Source organism: Mustela nigripes, chromosome 13 (assembly GCF_022355385.1).
Source record: "Mustela nigripes isolate SB6536 chromosome 13, MUSNIG.SB6536, whole genome shotgun sequence".
NCBI lineage: Eukaryota > Metazoa > Chordata > Mammalia > Carnivora > Mustelidae > Mustela > Mustela nigripes.
In genome coordinates, this window is record NC_081569.1 from 5,290,009 (window position 1) to 5,311,918 (window position 21,910).

General features: G+C 52.2%; 1 protein-coding gene across 2 annotated transcripts; it reads right to left on the reverse strand.

Moving 5' to 3' along the window:
* Nucleotides 1-549: 549 nt before the first annotated feature.
* On the reverse strand, nt 550-21,453 carry VPS33B (VPS33B late endosome and lysosome associated). 2 transcript variants are annotated; one of them, XM_059371556.1, is made up of 23 exons: nt 20,999-21,185; nt 17,194-17,274; nt 16,780-16,841; nt 14,798-14,847; nt 14,534-14,601; nt 10,503-10,548; nt 9,414-9,508; nt 9,045-9,149; nt 8,364-8,460; nt 8,077-8,154; nt 7,795-7,868; nt 7,426-7,512; nt 7,151-7,241; nt 6,216-6,290; nt 5,893-5,957; nt 5,714-5,768; nt 4,492-4,538; nt 3,570-3,702; nt 2,668-2,741; nt 1,642-1,743; nt 1,386-1,461; nt 1,039-1,155; nt 550-929 (listed from the first exon to the last, which is right to left on the reverse strand). In XM_059371556.1, exons 1-23 carry the CDS (start codon nt 21,092-21,094, stop codon nt 850-852), a joined length of 1,854 nt encoding a protein of 617 aa, XP_059227539.1. In that variant the 5' UTR covers nt 21,095-21,185; the 3' UTR covers nt 550-849. The 2 variants fall into 2 exon arrangements, with proteins under 2 accessions (XP_059227539.1, XP_059227538.1); XM_059371555.1 differs by lacking the exons at nt 16,780-16,841; nt 17,194-17,274 and having other exon boundaries at nt 20,999-21,453.
* Between the last annotated feature and the right edge of the window lie 457 nt (nt 21,454-21,910).

Here is a 21,910-nt window from a genome sequence, read left to right on the forward strand (position 1 = left end):
TAAAGTATAATGAATCAGGAGAGGCTCCTGCTGGCTCAGTTGGTAGAGTGTATTAAAACTGACCTCAGGGTCATGAGTTTGAGCCCCACATTGGGCAAAGGTTTACTTAAAAAAATGAAATAAGATGGGGGTGACTGGCTGGCTCTGTGGGTTAAAGCCTCTGCCTTCAGCTCAGGTCATGATCCCAGGGTCCTGGGATCGAGTCCTGCATCCGGTTCTCTGCTCAGCAGGGAGCCTGCTTCCTCCTCTCTCTCTTTCTGTCTGCCTCTCTGCCTGCTTGTGATCTCTGTCTGTTAAATAAATAAATAAAATCTTTTTAATAAATAAATAAAGTATGATGAACTGCAGAATTTTAGAACCAGAAGGGTGCTTGCTGATCATCTTTCTAGCCCATCCCCCTTGTTTGATGGTTGAGGAAACTCTGGTACAGGGCAAGTTTCAGGAGAGAAGCAGACCAGGCCCAGACCTACGGCAGAGCCCAGACCACAGAACCAATGAAGCCCCCTGTGCTTCACTAAGAAGACGGAAGAGCATGTCGAGAACTGAACATGACACTGGAGAGTAGAGGCTTTATGGACAATGATACTCAAACAGGATTTAGCAAAAGATACCTCCCCCTCCTCTTATCTTTTCAGCACAAGCTGTACTTCATACACAAAACAGAGACCTATCCTGGGGGCCAGAAGTGAGCGCTGTCCTCAGGTAACTTCTCTAAATCCGGATTAAGTTCCGTGCTCCCCGGCTCTCAGGAGGGTAGTTGGTGGACACTTGGTTAGCAGCTGGGGCCACATTCCTGCATCTCGTCGGGAAACGTGTCCAGGGAAGACGTCGACACCAGCAGGGACAACGTCAGGCTTTTACCTCACTCATGGCTTCCATAAGGCGAGCGCTGTTCGTGACTGCCGTTGTCAGAAAAATGAACCTGTACCCTGTGGGGTCAAACACGCCAGCACACGGCACCAGGAACAGATCAGAGGTCGAGAAGCCTTCTGGGCACTGGTATCTCTCCCCCAGGTCCCCCTTTCTGTTCTCTCTTACCTTTCTCCCTGCCCAGGAACCGGAGGGCCGAGATCTCTGAGAATGTGCAACCACCCAAGAACACCACCATGATGAGGCGCAAAGACTCGCTGGAAGCCTTGTCTTCCTTGGTCACGTCTGTGGGGGTTGAGCCAGACCCAGCTCTTCCGTGGCAGCGCCCCCAGCCCCCCCCCCCCCCCCCCCCGGCCCCAGGTGGCGCCCCCAGGAAGCCCCCCCCCCACCCCCGCTGGCACCCCCAGCACCCCTCCCCACCCCCACTCCCGCTGGCACCCCCAGTAGCCCCCACCTGCCCCCGGTGGCACCGCCAACAACCCCCACACCCGCCCGCCGGGGCCAGCGCGGCGCACCTGTGAAGGCCAACTCATTGCAGTTGAGCAGCCGCACGACTTCGTCCAGCCCCTGCCAGCTCCGCCGCTCCAGCACCTGGGAGGCACGAGCACCGGGTGCCAGTCTGAGACCCCACCCGGCTGAGGAAGGGCCGGTCGCGGCAGCCAGACTGTCGCCATCTCTCGTTAGTTAGTTACTGGAGTGGCTGGAGGTCAGGACAGGCCAGGGACCAAGAGAAGGCAGAGGGCGACACATGAACGGGTGGCTTCCCCTCACCTGCTCGATGAGTCGGCAGCTGAGGGGCACGTAAGCACCACTGAAGACATACGCCATGTCCCGTGGTACTTTCAGATCATACTCGCCATCCACACGTGGGATCTAGAGAGCAAAGGGGGCTACGTGAGGCAGGTGACAACTCATCTCTCTGGCCTCGTACTCGGTCAGAGAAAAGGACCTTCCCCAAAGCAGGTTTATTTCAGCTAAAAGGAAAACCAGCAAAAGCCCTAAAAAAAAAAAAAAAAAAAAAAAAAATCTATAACCAAAGATTAAAGCTTTTGTTCAGTACCCACTGATTCTCGTGAACGAACTCCCCCGGCTCCCCACGAAGGGCTGGGAAGAACGAAGCCCCACAGACGGGGACGTGTCTGTCACTGATGAGGCACTCAGCCTCCCCTCTGACATTTGGCCGCTTCTTCCGGTTTAATAAGTGAATGAATCTTTATCTCTTGCCTCATTATTAAATTAAGCTCATGCTGGGGTGCCTGGGTGGCTCAGTGGGTTAAAGCCTCTGCCTTCGGCTCAGGTGATGATCTCAGGGTCCTGGGATCGAGCCCCGCATCGGGCTCTCTGCTCAGTGGGGAGCCTGCTTCCCCACCTCTCTCTACCTGCCTCTGCCTACTTGTGATCTCTATCAAATAAATAAATAAAATCTTTAAAAAAAAATTAAGCTGGGCGCCTGGGTGGCTCAGTGGGTTAAGCCGCTGCCTTCGGCTCAGGTCATGATCTCAGGGTCCTGGGATCGAGTCCCACATTGGGCTCTCTGCTCAGCAGGGAGCCTGCTTCCTTCTCTCTCTCTCTGTCTGCCTCTCAGTGTACTTGTAATTTCTCTCTGTCAAATAAATAAATAAAATCTTTAAAAAAAAAAAATAAAAATAAAAAATAAAAAAAAATTAAGCTTATGCTATGATGCTACCAAACAAAAAGATCTTTATCAAAACAAAACAACAAAGAGATGTTGGGGATTCAAAGCTCTCCACCAAGGACCGGACCCACGGCTTCCTCATCCATCCTGAATCGACGTACCAAGTTCAGCTTCTTGCTGATGGCACGGAAATTGCTCCTCTTGGCCAGAGAACTGAAGGCATCAGTAATCTTTCCTGGGAAGGAAATCTGTGCTGGATTTCACCGAAGATCGACGGATTCATGACCCTGCCCCAGGGGACACCACTCAGGAAATGTCAAATAGTAGGACCTCGCAGGTAGCAAGACCACTCACATCTCAAGGCCCTCCTCAAAGCCATTCACCTAAAATTCCCTGGAACTTGGCGCCTGGGTGGCTCAGTCATTAAACATCTGCCCTAGGCTCAGGTCACAATCCCAGAGTCCTGAGATTGAGCCCCGCATTGGGCTCCCTGTTTAGCAGGGAGCCTGCTTCTCCATCTCCCACTCCCCTGCTTGTGTTCCCTCTCTCTCTCTGTCAAATAAATAAATAACAGTCCTTAAAATAAATAAATGAATAAATAAAATAAAATTCCCTCGAACTGATCAAGATACTCCCCACTCTTTGCCCCACCATGGTCTTCCTACAGGGTACCGGCCATCCACTCGGTGCAACGGACAGAGCGACCCGAGCTCACAGAGGGGTGCGGGCCTCGGAGTCAACGACCTGGGCTCAGGTCTGACTGACTCACTGGGGGACCTTGAACACGTCCCTCAACCTCACTCAGCCTGTTTCCTTCTCTAGAAAATGGAGGCTATCAGCTTGCGTGCATGAGGATCAAGTAAGAAACCTGTATCTGCTGGTCTCAGCACATGGGAAGTTCAATAAAAGGGACGAGCCCCTGGCCGCAGAAGTAGGAGCAATGCCAGAAGAGTGACCGATCCTCCTCCTTCCCCAGCTCGTTTGCTCCCACCTGGGGCGCTCGGACGGCTGCAAGGAGAGGGGACCCCCGCCAGGGAAGGGGCTCCCTGGGCTTCCTGCTCACCTGCGGCCTTGTCCGTCACCAGCTTGCTCACTTTACTCTCCACAGCTGTGAGCGTGTCCCCCGGGGCCTGCTCCGTGAGGAGCCCCGCTCGCCGCAGATTTGAGAAGGTAAGCAGGTGCTCAGGGCCATAGCTCTGAAGAAAATGCAATTCCGCCATTTACCGAGCATAGGCCCCGCCAAGGTCTAAGACTGTCAGGTGACATGGAGGTGGGGGACAGAAGGGCTATGCATTCAGGACCCTAAAGAAATAACCAAACACCAGGGGCACCTGGGTGGCTCAGTAGGTTAAGCCTCTGCCTTCGGCTCAGATCATGATCTCAGGGTCCTGGGATCGAGCCCCGCATCGGGCTCTCTGCTTGATGGGGAGTCTGCTTCCCCCTCTCTCTCTGCCTGCCTCTCTGCCTACTTGTGATCTCTCTCTCTGTCAAATAAATAAATAAAATCTTAAAAAAAAAAAAAAAAGAAAGAAAGAAAAGGAAGAAATAACCAAACTCCAAAGAATGGGGGGAAAGCACGGAACAAGGAGAGGAGAGAGAAAGCCGCTGATGTCAGGGTGCTGGGGGGGGCTTCTCACATGAGGTAAGACGAGAAGACCCGGAAGGAAAGCCGTATCACCCCCATATACGACACTAAAGTGAAGTAGAGCCCCGGGGTAGGAACTCAGCACCCGGTCCACGGCTCAGTGGCGCCGGCTCTCCCAGCACTGGCCACCCAGGCAGGGACTGGGGGAGACAAGGGCAGTGGGGGGGTCTCTGCGTGCTGAGAGGCTGACTATCCTGAGATGCTCTAAGAGGGAGGCCAGACTGGGAACAAAATGGGGATGCAGACAAGAAAGGGGCCATTTCTTCTGCCTCTTCCAGAAGTGTCCAATGATGACCTCGCCCCACCCGGTTCCCTCCAGAGCCCATTCTCCTGGCCTCACCTGCAGATACTGTGTTTTCAGAGATCGGTAATCCTTGGGAATCAAACCTGAGGGTCCGGAACATAAAACAGGTTCGCACAAACGCCACCTGAGCTGTCCCGAAATCGACAGCCATACCCACCTCCCCACCCGTCCACCCTCTTATTTCCCGAACAACCTTTATTGGGAGGAAGGATTCAGTAAATGTCAACCTTGCATCCAGCCAGTTGATTCTAAACTGACTCCTAAACTTAAGCTTGCTTATCAGCAGGGATGGCGGCAGGACTGGGGCCAGTGCTCCTGCACCGTGCTTTACAAACTACCGAGGAACAGGACAAGTGTTCGGATGAGGTCAGAAAGTGTGGTCTGAGGGGCGCCTGGGAGGCTCCATGGGTTAGGCATCTGCCTTTGGCTCGGGTCATGATCTCGGGGTCCTGGGATCGAGCCCCGCATCGGGCTCTCTGCTCAGTGGGGAGCCTACTTCTTTCTCCCTCTCACTCTGCCTGCCTCTCTGCCTACTTGTGATCTCTCTCTCTCTCTCTCTCTGTCAAATAAATAAATAAATAAAATCTTAAAAAAGAAAGTACAGTCTGAGGTGCCGTCCTCCAGTGAGGTATGAAGAATAGGCTTGCAAGTCAGGGTCGTGAGCGAGTCATGAGGACGAATGGCACACGGAGTACAGCCGACAGTACTGTATTGGCTGGCTGGTGGGGAGCCCAGCCCAATGTACACAGCTGTCCCATCCCCATGCCATATAACTGAAACTAATATGTACCATCATGTGTCAACTCTACATCCAATTTAAAAAAAAGATGAAAGGGTTGCATGAACAGGTTAAAAGAGGTCACAGAATCTGAGCTTTTGTAAATGTTTATGAAATTGTTTGGCTGTCCCCTTCTCCTGGACTGTCTCTTTATTATGAAAGCTTGTGGAAGGTAGCCGGCCAGATGGAACAGAGAGAGAAATGCCACTCTGAGCTGTGCCCCATGGTCCTAAGATGTGACAGCGCTTGTTCCGGGGGGCCTGGGTGTGGTCCTGCTCAGAGTCGGGACACTAAATGACCCTAGGTCCCTGGAGATGTCTCACTCCGAACAAAGACTGCTTTATCTTACAGGGGAAAGAATCTACGAAATTACTGGGAAATGTTCTGTCTGCTGGGATATTTTCTGTGTCATTCACAGTGATGTCTTCCATCCCTAAGGTACAGTTTTTCAGTCTGGCATCTTTGGTTGCAGGAGCTCACCGTTCTCAGTGATGGACAAAAGGCACATGAGGCGAAGGCTTTCAATAGGTGACACCTGCACGAGAAGAGAGTCCTGGAGAATTCAAGTTCCATGACACATGCTCTTCTCTCCTCTTCCTTCTGCTGGAGGCCAAGCCCCCGTGATACAACATTCCCAGCAACCCCGGCCACCTGCTCACCTGCCGGTCTATGTGTTCTTCGATGTAGCTGGTGCTCTCCCGGATGTTGAAGCCCTCCAACAGCGCTGCGAGAAGCAGAGGAGAGCCCGTTACAGGGGGAGCTGCTCAGCTGTTGCCATCTGTGTTAATGGGTGTCTGTCTCTCAATCTTTCTCCATCCTTGTTGGGGGGGAGGTTAAGGGACCCCCCTGGACTTCTAGCAGGAACCAGCATTCCACCCAGCCAGCATCAGCTGGAAAGAGCCAGAGAACATCTTTGCTGGGTGGGATGGTGCTGGGAGCAGGGGAAGCATCAGAAGGAGCCAAGCACGGCCCCCACTGTTACCATGTTCAGTCTTGATGAGCTCCTGGAAGTCCTGCTTGGTCTTCTTCTTCATTATGGATTCACAAGCCCCGATATCTGCAGATAGGACAAAAAGCAAGCTGATATATTTCCAGTTCTAAAAGGATATGCCAGGGTGCCTGGGTGGCTCAGCGGGTTAAAGCCTCTGCCTTCAGCTCAGGTCATGATCCCACAGTTCTGGGATCGAGCCCCGCATCAGGCTCTCTGCTCAGCAGGGAGCCTGCTTCCCCTGCTCTCTCTGCCTGCCTCTCTGCCTACTTGTGATCTCTGTCAAATAAGTAAGTAAAATCTTTAAAAAATAAATAAATAAAAGGATATGCCTTGGGGTGTCTGGGTGGCTTAGTCATTTAAGCGTCTGCCTTTGGCTCAGGTCATGATCCCAGGGTCCTGGGATAGAGCCCTACATCAGGCTCCCTGCCCAGCGGGAAGCCTGCTTCTCTCCCAGTCCCCCTGCTTGTGTTCCCTCTCTCGCTGTGTGTCTCTCTCTTCAAATAAATAAATCTTTTTAAAAATTAAATAAATAAATAAATAAGAGGCTGCGCCTTTATTGTCCAGAAGAATAAAATCTTCTTCTTCTTTTTTTTTTTTTAAAGATTTTATTCATTTACTTGAGAGACAGAAAGAGAGAACGAGTTCGGGGAGGAGCAGAGGGAGAGGGAGCACACTGCCCGCTGAGCAGGAAACTGCATGCGGGGTCGATCCCAGGACCCTGGGATCATGACCTGAGCTGAAAGGAGACGCTTAACCGAGGGGAGCCATGCAGGCACCCTGGAACAAAAATTTCTTAAGGCAAAATGCAGAAGTACGTCTTTCAATTTTAAACAAAACAAGATCATTATTTCCTGGGGGAACACAGACTTCCCCCCAGGGCAGATCTCCTCTGTAGCAGCCCCTCGCCACCCCTCCCCAAAACCTACGGACACTCAGCAGGCGGTGCTCCTGTTTCAGTCCCTTGAGCTCCTGGGACACAAAGTTCTTCATCTGCTTGATGTCCATGCCCCTCCGGCGCTGTGGGAAGTCCCCATAAGGTCAGCCTCTCCCTGCCTTCACCCGTGAGCGGGCCCCACCCCCGCCCCACCCCCAACTCCTAGAGAAAAGACAGGGGCTGTCGTCAAATCAGAAGGGAGCCAAAGCGCAGCAGCCTTGGGAAACTGGGGACACCAAACAGAAGACCCCCGGCTTGGAGCCTCACATCATACTGAGCTTGCAAGTTCCGGGCCTTCTGGCTCAAAAAGCCGAAGACGTTGGAGAAGTGCTCGTTACGAATCTCATTAAACACCTGCAAGGGGAACCAGACAGCGACAACTTACCGGAGAGAACACTAACTAGTCCCCCCACCCCCAGTAGTGTAATGGGGGCACAAGAGGAGTGCCCGGCTGTTCCAGCAAAAGCACAGAGAGGGCCGTGCTGCTGTCACCAATGTCAGGCCCCAGCTATCATGCTCCGAGGTTCGCTCTTACCTGGAGGGGGAGCCCCCTCCCCCAGGCTCAGCCTCCCCTCCCAGAGTCCCGCCCAGAGTGGCCCAAGGGCGATCCACCAGCCAGCACCTGCGTACCCTCACCTTGTCTTCGGCATTGAGTAGAACCTTTAAGCTCCTGTCAGAGGATGTGACTTCTGGGCCAAAGTCAACACTCCCTTTGAGAGCAGAGGGAGCGGCTATGAGGATCTCCAGGGGGGGCTTCCCTCCCCTCCCCTTTCCTGAACTGCCACTCGGAGTCCCCCAAACTATCTGGAAGCCAGCAGTCTGTTCAGAGTCCGAGGCTCTCCCACAAGCCCTGCCCCCTGCGAGAGCCCCCCAGGAGCTGAGGACCCCGCCCCCCCGCCTCACCAAGATGCCACTTACCACACTTGACACGGAAGGTGTCGTCCACCAGACCCTCGTAGACCACCTGGGAGCAGAGTGCCGTCACGAAGTCCACGTCTGAAACCGAGATCCCCGGCCGTGAGGGTCCTCCCTGACCTACGTGGCTACCCAGTTCACTCGGCATCAGCTCACGGGCCTCCCCAGGGCCCAAGCGCCGTGCTCGCGGTCACAGCCCCGACCCGAGGATCCGAACTTGGCTGCCACGTGGGCCCGATCCCCACGTCTTCAAGGGTCCAGAGACGACAGGGGCGCTGAGCATTCTTTACCTCGGTCTAGGAGGAAGACATGTCCAATCTCTGGCCTTCGGCCCTTGGTCTCGCCGTCCTCCTCCTCCTCCAGTTTTCTCCACAGTTCGTATGACATCTGCGGGGACCAGGACACTCTCAGTCTCGTGTCAGGTCCCTTCTGCAGCCCACCCCTACCGAAGTCACCTCTTTTCCGCGTGACACCTCTCCTGCCCCCGAGAGGGCAGCTGATTATTAACACCACTACCCACGGCACTCCCATCTGCGCCCACCCCTTCCAGCCTCTCCTTGCTGACGAGGGACTCTCTCTGCCTCTGAAGGCTTAGGAGTGCTATCCCAGAGGCCTTGGCTCTTGCCTTTCTGTCCGTCACACAAGCCCTCCCCTCTGAGGAACTCTTCTGAACAATAAAAGGGGCGTCTGGGTGGCTCAGTGGGTTAAAGCCTCTGACTTCGACTCAGGTCATGATCTCAGGGTCCTGGGATCGAGTCCCGCATCGGGCTCTCTGCTCAGCAGGGAGCCTGCGTCCCTGTCTCTCTCTGCCTGCCTCTCTGCCTACTTGTGATCTCTGTCTGTCAAAGAAATACATAAAATCTTTTAAAAAAAAAAGAATATAGCTCTTATCACAGATGCCCCTACAGTCCCCACTAGGCAGAGGACAGGTACAATAGAGCCATGGGGACCACAGCACCACACATGCCCACCTTGGTGCAGCGGCCAATTCCGTAGCAGTTGGGGAAAGGCCCGTAGAGGGTGCTGAGAAGGTGCAAGGCCTGTGCCACAGTGTTGATCCAGCGCTGGTCTCCTTCCTGCAGGAACCACATGGGCCGCAGAGATACGGCTCAGCCCAAGAGACGCATCTGGAAAGGGGCAAGCCGGAGCAGCCCGGGGTGGGAAGGCCAGGCGTGGGGACTGCCCGAAAAGAAGTCCTGGGGCTATCAGCCATTCAATCTGCAAAACGCTCTTCCTCATAATAAGTTATAGGACTCACAGGAGGGTCCATGTTTCTAACCCATGGGACCCCACATGTGTCCCCACCTGTCGGTGCCAAGACTCAGGGACCCTTCACTTACCAAGAAGTAGTCCCTGAAAAATTCTGGGAGCTCCATGCTCAACAGATCCACGTCAAGAGGCAGCAAAGAAAAGGCCCACTCGTCACAGCTCACGTCTGCGGGAACAGAGCACGTCAGCCACCCCACAGAAGGCGCCACGCTCCACACTGAGAGAAGGTCCGCCATGGTGACACAGGAAGGTGATGCAGGCCTGCCACACGCCCAGCCCCAGAACACTCAAAGACGAGTGACAGTCTGTGCCTCAGAGGAGTTCACAGTCGGGAAACAAAAGGAGACGGGCACACCACAGCCTGTCACGCCATGTGAGGAGACTGTTTTCACTCGAGGGCCGACCGGAAGTACCGAGGAAACATTTGCTGGTCGGCAAATACTGACAGAAAGCCACCGATGTGCGGGCACCAGGCCGAGCCGCGGGAGTGGAACGGACACGCTCCCCATCTTCTGCGAGAGAATGCCACTCTAGGGAGATGTCCACCAGACACAGCTCATCACAGCTGCGCCCCAAAGAACAGCGATCCGGAAGCACAAACACCCCAGGGATCCAACCTCAGCTACGTGGGGCGTAAGAAAAGTATAAGAGTAAAGGAAAAACTTCCCTAAAGCAGCAACATTTACGCCTAGAATTTGAGTAAGATTGGGTATGAAAAAAAAAAAAAAAAAGCTGAGGGTGGAGAATGTTCTAGGCCACAGGAAAAGCAAGTGGAAGAGCCCATGGCTGGAGAGGGGAGAGTCAGGAGGGAGCTGTACAAGGTGAGGCTGAGGGGCCAGGCAAGGGCCAAGTGCAGAAGGCCACTGAAGATTCTGGAACCAGGGCGGGATCTGCAGCGGGGAGCACAGTGCTCAGGTCAGCGTGGCTGGCAGAATGGAGGGAGGGAAGGCAACACTCTTCCTTTGTGGAAGTCTCAGAAAGGGAGGAATGGCAGCACCTGGCACCCCCTTCAGCCTTCCCTTGAGGGCCAGTCCCGCTCTCCATGGTCAAGAACAGCCCCTCTGCCCAGGCCAACAGGCAGAGACGAGGGGCCCAGTGTGATTTCCTTCCCTTCGTCCCGCATGTTCCCCCCGTCTCCACTCACGGCCGCCTCCTCTCACCTCCGTAGACTCCCTCTTCCTCCAGCACCATCTCACACGCGTGAAACTGGAAGACAAGAGGGAGGGGTTGGTGACCACCTTCTTCTCTGTTCTTTCCATCTGTCTGGTGTCCCTCCGCGGTCACTGCTGAGAACAGCACCTACTGAACCCAGTGACGATGACAAGGGAGCGTGGACTTTTAGGGACAATAGGAAGGACCACTGGGACCATCTAGCCCAGGGCTTTGATTCCCTGCTTTATTTATGCATTCATCCATTGCTCTTTTCTCCCTGTGAGACTGGGAAGCTCCACAAAGGAGAAGGCATTTCGGCATCACTGAAGGCTGCGTCCCACAGACAGACGTGAAGCGAGGGCCCAAGCGCACCTCAGAAACAGGGGAGGCGAGGCAGGTGGCCGGGAAAGAGCAGGGGTGCAGAGGGAGGCTAGGGTAGGGCATGCCCAAGGGACGCCTGGAGTCACTAAGAGATCCAGAGAGCCTGCCTGGAGGTCCCTGGCACAGGGTATTTAAAGTAGGTGGTTTGTCCAAGAGAAGAGAACACAGAGGGACATGAGCGCTAAGGACCGGATTCTAGGGAACACCACAATTCAACGGGCGCACAGGGCAACACCTGGCGAAGACGGAAAGATGACACAGAGGTGGAAACGGGGACTCGGCACCTCTAAAGGCAGCAAAAGTCAGTGTCGGGAAGAATGGGCAACAGTGTCAAATGCCAGGGACATTAAGTAGGACAAGCAGGAACCAGGCATCACCAAGTTTGACAACAGAGCCCTGGAGGGACTCGATTTAAAGGCGAAGGCAGCGGTAAGGACGCAGGAGGAGTGGCAGCGAGAACTCTGGACACAACAGAAGGGAGAGCCCCTGACCGCGAGAAGATAAGGGGAGAACTGCTTAGAAGGGGTAGACATGGGGTGCCCGGGGGGCTCAGTCGGCTAAGTGTCTGCCTTTGGCTCATGTCCTCATCCCAGGGTCCTGGGATCGAGCCCCGCATGGGGCTCTCTGCTCTGCGGGGAGTCTGCTTCTGCTTCTCCCTCTCCCTCTGTCCCTGGCCCCTGCTCCTGCACTCTGTCTCAAATAAAGAAAGAAAGAAATCTTTAAAAAAAAATTTAAAAATTTTTTTAAAAAGGCGAGCTAGACATGGTTGAAGACAAAGCAAAGCGGTAGAGAAGGAATGCGGACATGGGGCCAGGGACACATGCAAACCGGTGGACCGGGAAGGGGAAGAAGCCGGGGTCACTTCCTCCTTTGAGCCAAGTGGGAAGAAGGCGAAATACTTGGAGGCAATGAGGAAGGAAGCGGGAGCACTCCTGTCCGGTAACGATGGTGACAACTGATGTGCATTAAATATCTGACACCTGCTAAGCATCGCTGTTAGTATCTTGTAAGGATCACCTCCCGTGGTCCTCCTGATGACTCCGCGAGATGTGGGAGATCATGCTTCAGGCTCCTGATTTCCTTTACACAGAAGAATCCGATTCATCCTAATTTCTTTTTTTCTCTCTCTTTTTTTAAGTGGGTTCTACTCCAGGCTCGAACTCACAAGCCTGAGATGTAGGGTCACGTGCTCTAGGCCAGCCAGGGGCCCGTCCCTCACTCAGTTCTGTCAGTGAAACTAAAAATGTGCGCCCACTTTTAGTGCTAAATAAAGAATCCCGGAGCCCAGATTGCAAACTGCCAATCTCCATAATTAACAAAAGGAGTCTCAGGAAGACAGATTCCCTCTTCCCTAAATTACTGAGGGAGATTGTCTGTGATTTAAAATTTGGTCAAAGAGGGGCGCCCGAGTGGCTCAGTTGGTTGAGCAGCTGCCTTCGGCTCGGGTCATGATTCCAGGGTCCTGGGATCGAGCCCCACATTGGGCTCCCTGCTCAGCGGATAGCCTGCTTCTCTCTCTCCCCCTCTCCCTGCCGCTCTGCTTACTTGTGCTCTCTCTCTAGCTCTCTGTCAAATAAACAAATAAAATATTAAAAAAAAAATTTGGTCAAAGAATCTAAGATAAGATATGAGATGGAGAAAATTCATCAAAATATCAATTTTGTTTTTCTGTGCAATAGTGAGGCTTGTAGGATTATTTGAAACTGTTACCAACTTGTTCTATTCCCTATTTAAACAAATCTCTCCTTGGAAGTATAATTTGAAAAAAAGGGGCTTTATAAGACTCCAAAAATGAATTCATTGCCACAGTTCCCTTAATAACATTTAAAAGTAACCTGTAAGTCTGACTGGTTATCTTAATAATCTCTTGCCCTGGGGGCACCTGGTTGGCTCCGTCAGGTAAGCCTCTACCTTCTGCTCAGGTCATAATCCCAGGGTCCTGGGATCGAGTCCCATGCTGGGCTCCCTGCTCAGTGGGGAGCCTGCTTCTCCCTCTCCGTTTGCTCCTCCCCTGCTCGTGCTCTCTCCCTCTGTCTCTCTCAAATAAACAAATAAAATCTTGAAAAAATAAAAATAATAATTTCTTGCCCTGGTAATGATGTTGTACTTGATATACTTGTATTTCCCAACAGGAAAACTAGCCACAAGATTGTGCTATGAATCTCCCAATGATCTTCAAGAGACGATCACTAGCTCTTTCTTCTTATTCCTTTTATGTGATGAGAAAACAACATAAGCCTGTAATTTCACTAGGTTTCCTAACAAACACTGAAAGTCATGTAAAAGAGGTTAACTCTTTGCCACTTGCTGCCACATAGATGTTGCGCATAACACGAAGGGAAACAAATCAGAAAAAGACAAATAGCCCATGATTTCACTCATACGTGGAATTTAAGAAACAAAACAAATGTACCGAGAAAAAAAAGGCAAACCAAAAGTCAGACTCTTAACTAGAGAGACCAAATCGATGGTCACCAGAGGGGCGGTGAGTGAGGGGATGGGAGGAATCGGGGCGGGGGATCGAGACTGCACTTATCCTGCTGACCACTGAGTAATGCACTGAATCGCTGAATCCCTGTATCGTATACATCAAACTAACATAACACTGTGTGTTAACTATACTGGAATTAAAATAAAAAGTAAAATAAAATGTTCAGCCCTGTTATGTTTAAAAACATAAAAGGTAAGTACTACTATCAACTCCATTTTACAGATGAGCAAGCTGAGACCCAGAGAGCAGTCACATAAGTCACGTGAGTTGTCCAAGATCCCACAGATAGCAAGCGCCAGAGCCAGGATTCACACACAGTTTGGCTTCAGTGGCTCGGACTGAGCTACTGCTTCTACCTTCTCTAGTTTTTTGGAGAAGACTGAAAAAAAGAATCAATCCCCGTCCTTTGAACTTGAATTTCTATCTGCTCTCCATGAGGCGCGCACTCCCTGGGGCAGCTTTATGGGCACTGGGCAGGCCGTGGGCGTAAGGCCGAACGGGGCCACAGCGCATACCTTGCTGACGTGGGGGTGAGAGCAGAGCCTGATGCATCAGGGAACGGAGATGCCGTGGTCCCGGGACACTACAGCCTCGGAGAGAAAGTAGATGGAAGAAACCTGTAGCTCACGGCGTGGCTTCACTCCCCTCGGAGGCTCAAAGTTGGGGTGGAGTAAGATGGTCTCTCAGCAGCTTTTTTTTTTCTTAAAAATTTTATTTATTTATTTGATGGAGACAGAGATCACAAATAGGCAGAGAGGTAGGCAAAGACAGAAGGAAGCAGGCTCCCCGCTGAGCAGAGAGCCCGATGCGAGGCTTGATCCCAGGACCCTGAAATCATGACCTAGGCTGAAGGCAGAGGCTTAACCCACTGAGCCACCCAGGCACTCTCTCAGCTAGTTTCTTGTGTAAGAAAAGGCCTTTCCAGAGGACACTGCTTCAGAAGAAGTAGACACAGAGGCCACCTGTCACAATTCCACACTAACTAGCGCAGCCTGAAAGACAGACCCTCTGCCAAACCATCACGGTGGCATTAATGACTAGACTGTGACAGGTGTTTTGTTCCGTCACACACAACTGGCTTTGGGGGAGACACAGATATTGGCCCCTGTCCCTTCCCCGCCTTCCGTCCCGATCGACCTTCTCCTCCTCCCACCAACCCACACTCACCTTCTGAGGGCTGAAGATCACTTTGTATTTTCGAGTCCGGCCAGCCAATTTGTCAGCATTGACAAGACCTACAGACAGAAGGAAAGCAGCCCAGAAAGCCACGGGCCATCTGTTAGACGTGAAGCAAGGAAGGAGACATCCCCTCTGAGGGGCACGGCCCATTCAGACCACCTCTTCTCATCAAAGGTCCTTAATGGCCTAGGCCCTCCATCTTGGCCACCCTCCCCTGGGTCTTAGGTACCTGTGGCTTCATTGCATACTCACTGGCAACGTATCGCATGTTCTTGATGCGAGGCCGGACCAAGAAGCACAATCTGTGGGCAAGAGAGTTAAAACAAACAAACAAAAAACCTCAGTGAAGGGGCGCCTGGGTCGTTCAGTGGGTTAAAGCCTCTGCCTTCGGCTCGATCCTGGGATCGAGCCCCGCATCAGGCTCTCTGTTTAGAGAGCCTGCTTCCCTTCCTCTCTCTCCACCTGCCTCTCTGCCTACTTGTGATCTCTGTCAAATAAATAAACAAAATCTTTAAAAACAAACAAACAAACAAACAAAAAAACCCTCAGTGAAGAGAAGTCCTGAAATTGGTAACAGCTGTTTAGAAGAAACAAATGAAGTCAACTGTTCCATCACTGGCTCTTCTGGCCAGGCCTACAGCTCTCCTCCAGGCCAAAGCTATGCCCGCTCTCTCGGCCGACCACCTCCCGAGCACAGAAGACCCCCTTCCGTACCCCAGACACCCGGGCACGGCGGCTGCTTACTGGCCCGTGGCGGCCCCGGGACCTCCTGCTCTCACGTAATTTACGATCTACTGGGCAAAATCAGATACACACACATGAAGTATACGGATAATCCAGTGTTAGAAACAATCGAAGAAAGTATATAAAATGGTGTTTTTCCAGTGGGGGGGGTGGTTCATGGAGGTACTCTCCATGTATCCAAGAGAATTTTTCCTTAAAGGAACACAAACATTACTGCAGGTTGAAAAATATAAAAGATAAAAGCGAAGGCCAGACATGGGCTGTCTGTGACTATGTGCCAAGTGACTAGGACAAACACTAAATGCCATGGAAATCCAGGGGAGGAGGAAAGCACCCTGGACCAGAATGGCGACACAGGGCTTCAGGGAGGAGGCGGGGCGTTTCTCGAATGAGCCGTGAGGGCAGGAGAGAATGGCAGGCAGAGGGAATGGGGTGGCCAGAGGTCGAAAGCGTGTGCACACAGCTGGGGCATGAGACCGTTCGAGTCAGGGCGCCCAGCTGGCTCGGTCAGTGCAGTAGATGACTCTTTTCTTTCTTTTTTTCTTTTTTAAAGGTTTTATTTATTTATCTGACAGACAGAGATCCCAAGTAGGCAGAGAGGCAGGCAGAGAGAGAGGAAGGGAAGCAGGCTCCCTGCTGAGCAAAGAGCCCGATGCGGGGCTCAATCCCAGGACACTGGGATCATGACCTGAGCTGAAGGCAGAGGCTTTAACCCACTGAGCGACCCAGGCGCCCTGGCGTAAGTGACTCTTGATCTCAGGGTCAGAAGTTCGAGCTCCACACTGGGTGTAGAGATTACTTAAATAAATAAAATGTTAAAAAAGAAGAAAAAGAAGAAGAGGAGGAGGAAGAGGAAGAAGAAGAAGAAAGGAAAGAAAAAGAAAGTGTGTGTGAAGCAGAGGCTTGAGGGGACACGTGACAGACCGGGCTGGAAAGGCAGGGTGACCCTCGCTGCCGGCAGCCTTGGCATCTGCAATGAGCAATCTGGACTTTAGTCAGCAAGTAAGAGAAGCCCTGAAAGTTCTCGAGAAGGGCATAATAAAAATATTTTTCAAAGATTAATCAATCTGGGGCACCTGGTTGGCTCAGTCGTTAGGCGTCAGCCTTCGGCTCAGGTCATGATCCTGGGCTCCTGGGATGGAGCCCCCCATCGGGCTCCCTGCTCAGCGGGAAGCCTGCTTCTCCCTCTTCCACTCCCCCTGCTTGTGTTCCCTCTCTCGCTGTGTCGCTGTCAAATAAATAAATAAAATCTTAAAAAAAAAAAAAAAAAAAAAGCTTCATCAGTCTGGCTAGAGATGGTAGACCGGGTCAGAGAGAGAGGAGGACAGGGAGGGAGACAGCGCGGTGGGAGAGCAGGTAAGAGGGCACAGCGTAGCCCAGGCGTGAACTTGCGGAAGTGCAGGGAGGTGAACCACATCACAAGCATGACAGGAGGCAGGGGTGTGGGGACCCCTCCGGGCCGGAGCCCAGACGCTCTCCGAGACACTCACTGTTCACTGGAGCTGACGGCTGGCTTGTTCTCTACCTTATACAGCTTGTCGACTTCGTGCTGCTGCAGAGGGAACCCAACAAGACAGTGCACGTAAGTGCCTGGAAACCCAAAGCAGGACACAAAGAGGACTTCTGGAAGGGCTCCTCCTCGTGCTTCTTCTGGGAATCAAACTGCATCCTCGACCACTGTCCCGCTGAACTTTCCTCAAACCGTCATCAGGAAAATACCCCAAAACCAAACAATTCAAAACCAACCCGGACAACAGCACCGATTCCCCTTTGCCCACCCAGTTCAGCTACTGCATTTTTCCCTGAAAGGGCAGCCATTCACTAATAATTTGCACTGTTCGTTAAGAGAAAAACTGCTTCATGAGAAGAGAGGGGCCCGAGTCCACTGGGAGAAAGGGTGGTACCTTCAGGATAGAGACGTTGGCGATCCGATCCAAGGGGCTCATGAGATCGGCCTCAATGAACAAGTCCTTTTTCCCTGGAAGCTGAAGAACGCGGTACCTTGGGTCACTCACAGGTGACACACACTCCCTTAGCTGAGAGCTTGTCTAGCCATGCACTTAGCAAGAGCAGACTCAGCCGGAAATGCACTGGGCATCATACTATCTACCTCAACGTCTCATTTATCAACTGTATCCACAGCGGTCCTTTCTTCAAGTATTTGCCTAGTTTGTCTTCCTATTTTCTGACGAGATCGGGCGCGTTCAGGGTAGTATGGCCGTAGACTTCCTATTTTCTGGACCAGTGGAAAGCTATTTCACCTTCTCGAAGGTTAAGTCCTCCTCACTTGACCCTCCTGCGTGCCCGTGACCTCGTTCGGCATCACTGCCCTGTTCTCCACTCTGCCTCCTAATAACCCCGATCGCCCACTGAACAGAGCCAAACCAAAGCCCCACTTAGTATCCGGCAGCCCCTCAACTAACTGCCGTCTCTTTTCAAGTATGTTTTTTCTTCTACTTGCAAAAATAACCCACATTCAGTGCAGAAAGCTGAGCCCAGAACAGTCCGAACCCACCCACCCACTCTCCCTTCCAAATATCTGCCATCTGATTCCTGCATCCCTTCGGGTGCTGCTGTCTGTGTGTCCAGGGGAAGGAGGGGTCCCACTGAGTGGCAGGGAGAGGGAAGTCATCAGAAGTTCTGCTCTGTCCTAGGCCTCGACAGATGGGTCGGGTGTCGGCAGGGATAGAAGATGGCAACCCAGCAAAGGCTGGGGCAAGAGAGCAGGCTGAGTGGTAAGGACAGAACAAGCAGTTTGGTTTCGCTGATGCGTAAGATAAGTGCAGGGTGGCAGCATGGAGGATTTTGCACCCCGCCCCCGGGGGGGGGGGGGGGTAGAGGAACATCTGGCAGCATCTGGCAACATTTTTGGTTATCAGACTGGGGGCAAGGGGTTTGACTGCCATCTACTGGGTAGAGGTTAGAAATGCAGTGAAATATCCTGCAAGGCAGGAACAGTCCCACAGCAAAGCATCAACGGACCCCAAATGTCAAGGGACCCAAGGCAGGAAAATCTTGATGTAGGGGAATAAATGGTGGGATACAGGATTGAAACAGTCGACCGGAACTGGAGTGTGGAGCACCCCAACATCGGGTCACGGAGTCTGAAGTCGATACTCTATGAACAAGGGAACAGAAAGCTTTTGCGCCTTGAAGCAGCCACTCAGCTGGAAACTTCAATTGGGTAACTGGGCACGCACTGTGGGTACAGTGGTTTGGAGGCATGAGAAACTGAGGCAGGGAGTCCACTTCTGTGGTTGAAGCAACAGTTCAAGCAGCCCAAGCATGAAGCAAAGAGCAAGGACCCGACTGAAGCTGGTGGTGCCGCAAACAAAACTACGTTAAGGATACACGGGATGTGTGAGAGAATGTTCTAAATGACTGAAAGAAATTAACAGTGTTAACAGCGCTTGCACCTGTTTGTTGGAGGTGAATTTTTTCCTCTACTTTCCCTTACCTTCTACCATCTCTATAATGCCTGTTATTGTATAATCTCTAAAGTATCTTGGGACTCGGGTGGGTTAAGTTAAATATGAGAGCAAAAGGAGAGTCAAAGACGATTCTGAGGCTGGAGCCGGAACAGCAGTGCTTGTTCAACAAGAATTTAGTCAGAAGAAGTCAGTTTGGGGGCGCCTGGGTGGCTCAGTGGGTTAAAACCTCTGCCTTCGGCTCAGTCATGATCCCAGGGTCCTGGGTCCTGGGATTGAGCCCTGCATCGGGCTCTCTGCTCATCGGAGAGCCTGCTTCCCCCTCTCTCTCTACCTGCCCTCTGCCTACTTGTGATCTGGCTCTCTGTCAAATAAATAAATAAAACTCTTAAAAAAAAAAAAGAAAGAAAGAAAGAATGAATGAATGAATGAATCAGTTTGAAGAGCAAATTATTACAGGAATCCTGCACCAGCCACAGCGAGTCAGCCTTGGGGGCAGCTCCTCTGGAGCTCCAGGTTCAAGTGCTTACCCTTGGCCTCATTTCATTTACTCTTTTCATGGGCTTCTCACCTATAAGAGGCTTTAACCCGCGTCCCTTTTCAATTCCTCACTCATCTCAGCATCTTTCACTTGCCAATCGCTGTGCTACCACTGCGGGGCATACAGATGAGATATAAAATTGGGTCCCAGATTCCCTGAGGTGCTCTGAGGTTCTTTCAAGCCCCCATCCTCATCCCAACGGCAGCTCTATGCTTCTGTCTGCTGGATGTTATAAGAGTGATTTCCTCCTCAGGGACGCCTGGGTGGCTCATTCGGTTAAGCGGCTGCCTTCACCTCAGGTCATGATCCCAGAGTCCTAGGATCGAGTCCCGCATCGGGCTCCCTGCTCCTTTCTCCCTCTGCCTCTGCCTGCCACTTTGCCTGCCTGTACTCTCTCTGTCTCTCCTACAAATAAATAAATAAAATCTTTAAAAAAAAAAAGTGATTTCCTCCTCGCATCTTCACTTCACCCTTTTCAAACCCAAACTAATCAGCACATTCCTCTAATTCTTTTTTTTTTTTTCAATTCAGTGTTCATATAAAAATATTTATTAAACACATGCTATGTGCCTGGCCCTATGCCAGGTACTCCCTGCATACACAGTGCTGAACATAACAAACATGTTCCCTGTCCTCGGGGACCTTCTAATCTAGTAGGGATCGTGGACATTAAGCAAGTCAGTATACACACAACACGTTACAACTCCAGCAACAGCATTGTTTTCCTATTAACACAAGATAAAAACCTCAAACTCAACTCTGCTTCTCTCTCTACAATCAGTAAATCTTCGAGTCTTCCTTCACTACGACTTCCCTTCGTTCCCACTGTCACTAATTTTGCCTGATCTGTGGTACCCTAACTAGCATGCCTGATCCCCATCTACCCCACTCCACACATGGCTATCAGAATCATCTCCATTTTTCTTTAAAGATTTTATTTATTTACTTGAAAGACAGTACAAGCCAGGGGAAGGGGCAGAGGGAGAGGGAGAAGCAGGTTCCCCACTGAGCAGGGAGCCCAACTCAGGGCTTGATCCCAGGACTCCAGGATCATGACCTGAGCTGAAGGTAGCAGCTTAACTGACTAAGCCACCCAGGTGCCCCCAGAATCATCTTCAAGTATTGCTTCACCCCTTAAGTGGGGAAAGAAAATCTTCAGTGGCTGCCTAATGCCTACTGCGTAACTTCTCATTGCTGTCTTCCCTGTGTCTTCTCCTTCCCTGGTTCCTCAACTTTGCTTCTACCAACCAGTCCTTCTGCCTGCTCCATCTCCAAGGAAAATACGCTGATTCTTTCACAACCAGCTCCTTAAAATTCCTAGATCACTCCAGCAAGAAATGACTGCTTATTCTAAATGCTTCCAGTGCCCTATCAGCCATGTACCACACGATACTCTGTGTGGGGTAATCCGTGTTTCAGAGGCTCCTACTGGGGCAGATCCTTAAGGACAATGGTGTCTTGACCATCTTTCCATCCCCAGTGATGCGGAGCACGACTGGTGTCTCCCTCGCCTGTACCAAAAAGAAGTGACTTCCTTAACTCTCTGCCAGGTCCCAAGCAGCTCTTACTGTCCTCTGGTTTTCCGTCCTAAATGCTTCCTTTTGGACCTGCCCCAGAAGCTCCAAGGACAATACCAAGGGCCTGGAACAAGATCAAGGGAACTCCGCAAGGAAGAACTATGCGTCCAGTGAGTGCTAAACTGTAGGTGCAGAAAAGTCCCCAGGAGTGGCGGGCACTGACCTGCTCCAGTAGATAGATGAGCTGGTCACGAGCCAGCCTCTTGAGCATGGAGAAATCAGGCAGCTCCGGGGCGTCCGGCCGATGGGGGAAAGCCATGGCAGCGGACACCGGAGCGGCGAGGTGGAAGAAGGGCGACGCCCTCCACTCCGAAAAGGTCGGCAGGAGCCCGGGGTAAGCGCAGGGCGGCGCTCCTGCAGGCCTGGGCACGGTTCGAAAAGAGCCCCCGAAGGGGCCCTCGCTCCTGCGCGCGAATGAATGGCCACCTCTCGGTCGGGCAGCCGCGGCCTCGGAGGACCTTCGTCCAGATCAGCAGCCGCGGGACCGACCCGCCCCTCCCTGGTCCACTCCTCTAGCAGCCAGAATCCCTGTCTACGCCCACAGATTTCGCGGCGAGCAGAGAAAACCCCACCTCCTGCCGGAGAGACAAGCGACTTCCTAGAGCTCCCGGAAGTCCCGTGCGCTCGACCCGCGCTCAGCATGCCGGGACGGGGACGGTACCCGGGAAGGGACCTTTAAAAACGGAAGGCAAAGGGTCGATGTTCTGGTTTCCTACCTGGGCGCTGTGGAGCGGTCCCATCATCACTAATCTTTAAGCGTACATCCGATTCTCCTAGCTCGCGAGGGTTGGGCGCTTCTGCTACATTTTCAGAACTTCGTAAAATGGGTGAGACCCACTCGGGATCTGGAGGGCACTGATCCCTGGAGGTCTTGGCTGTCAGTCAAAGCTACCCCCACAGATTTAGCTGCATTGCAGGAGCAAGACGCGGAGGGATGGGACACTGCGGGGGGGAAAAGGGGAAGGCGTGAAGATCCAGTGGAAGCTAAGCCCCGCCAGCTATGACTTTTGGATTAAGGAGTTTTGACTCAATATCGTTCGTGAGGAAATGGACGAACTGTGGCATTTTCATGTAA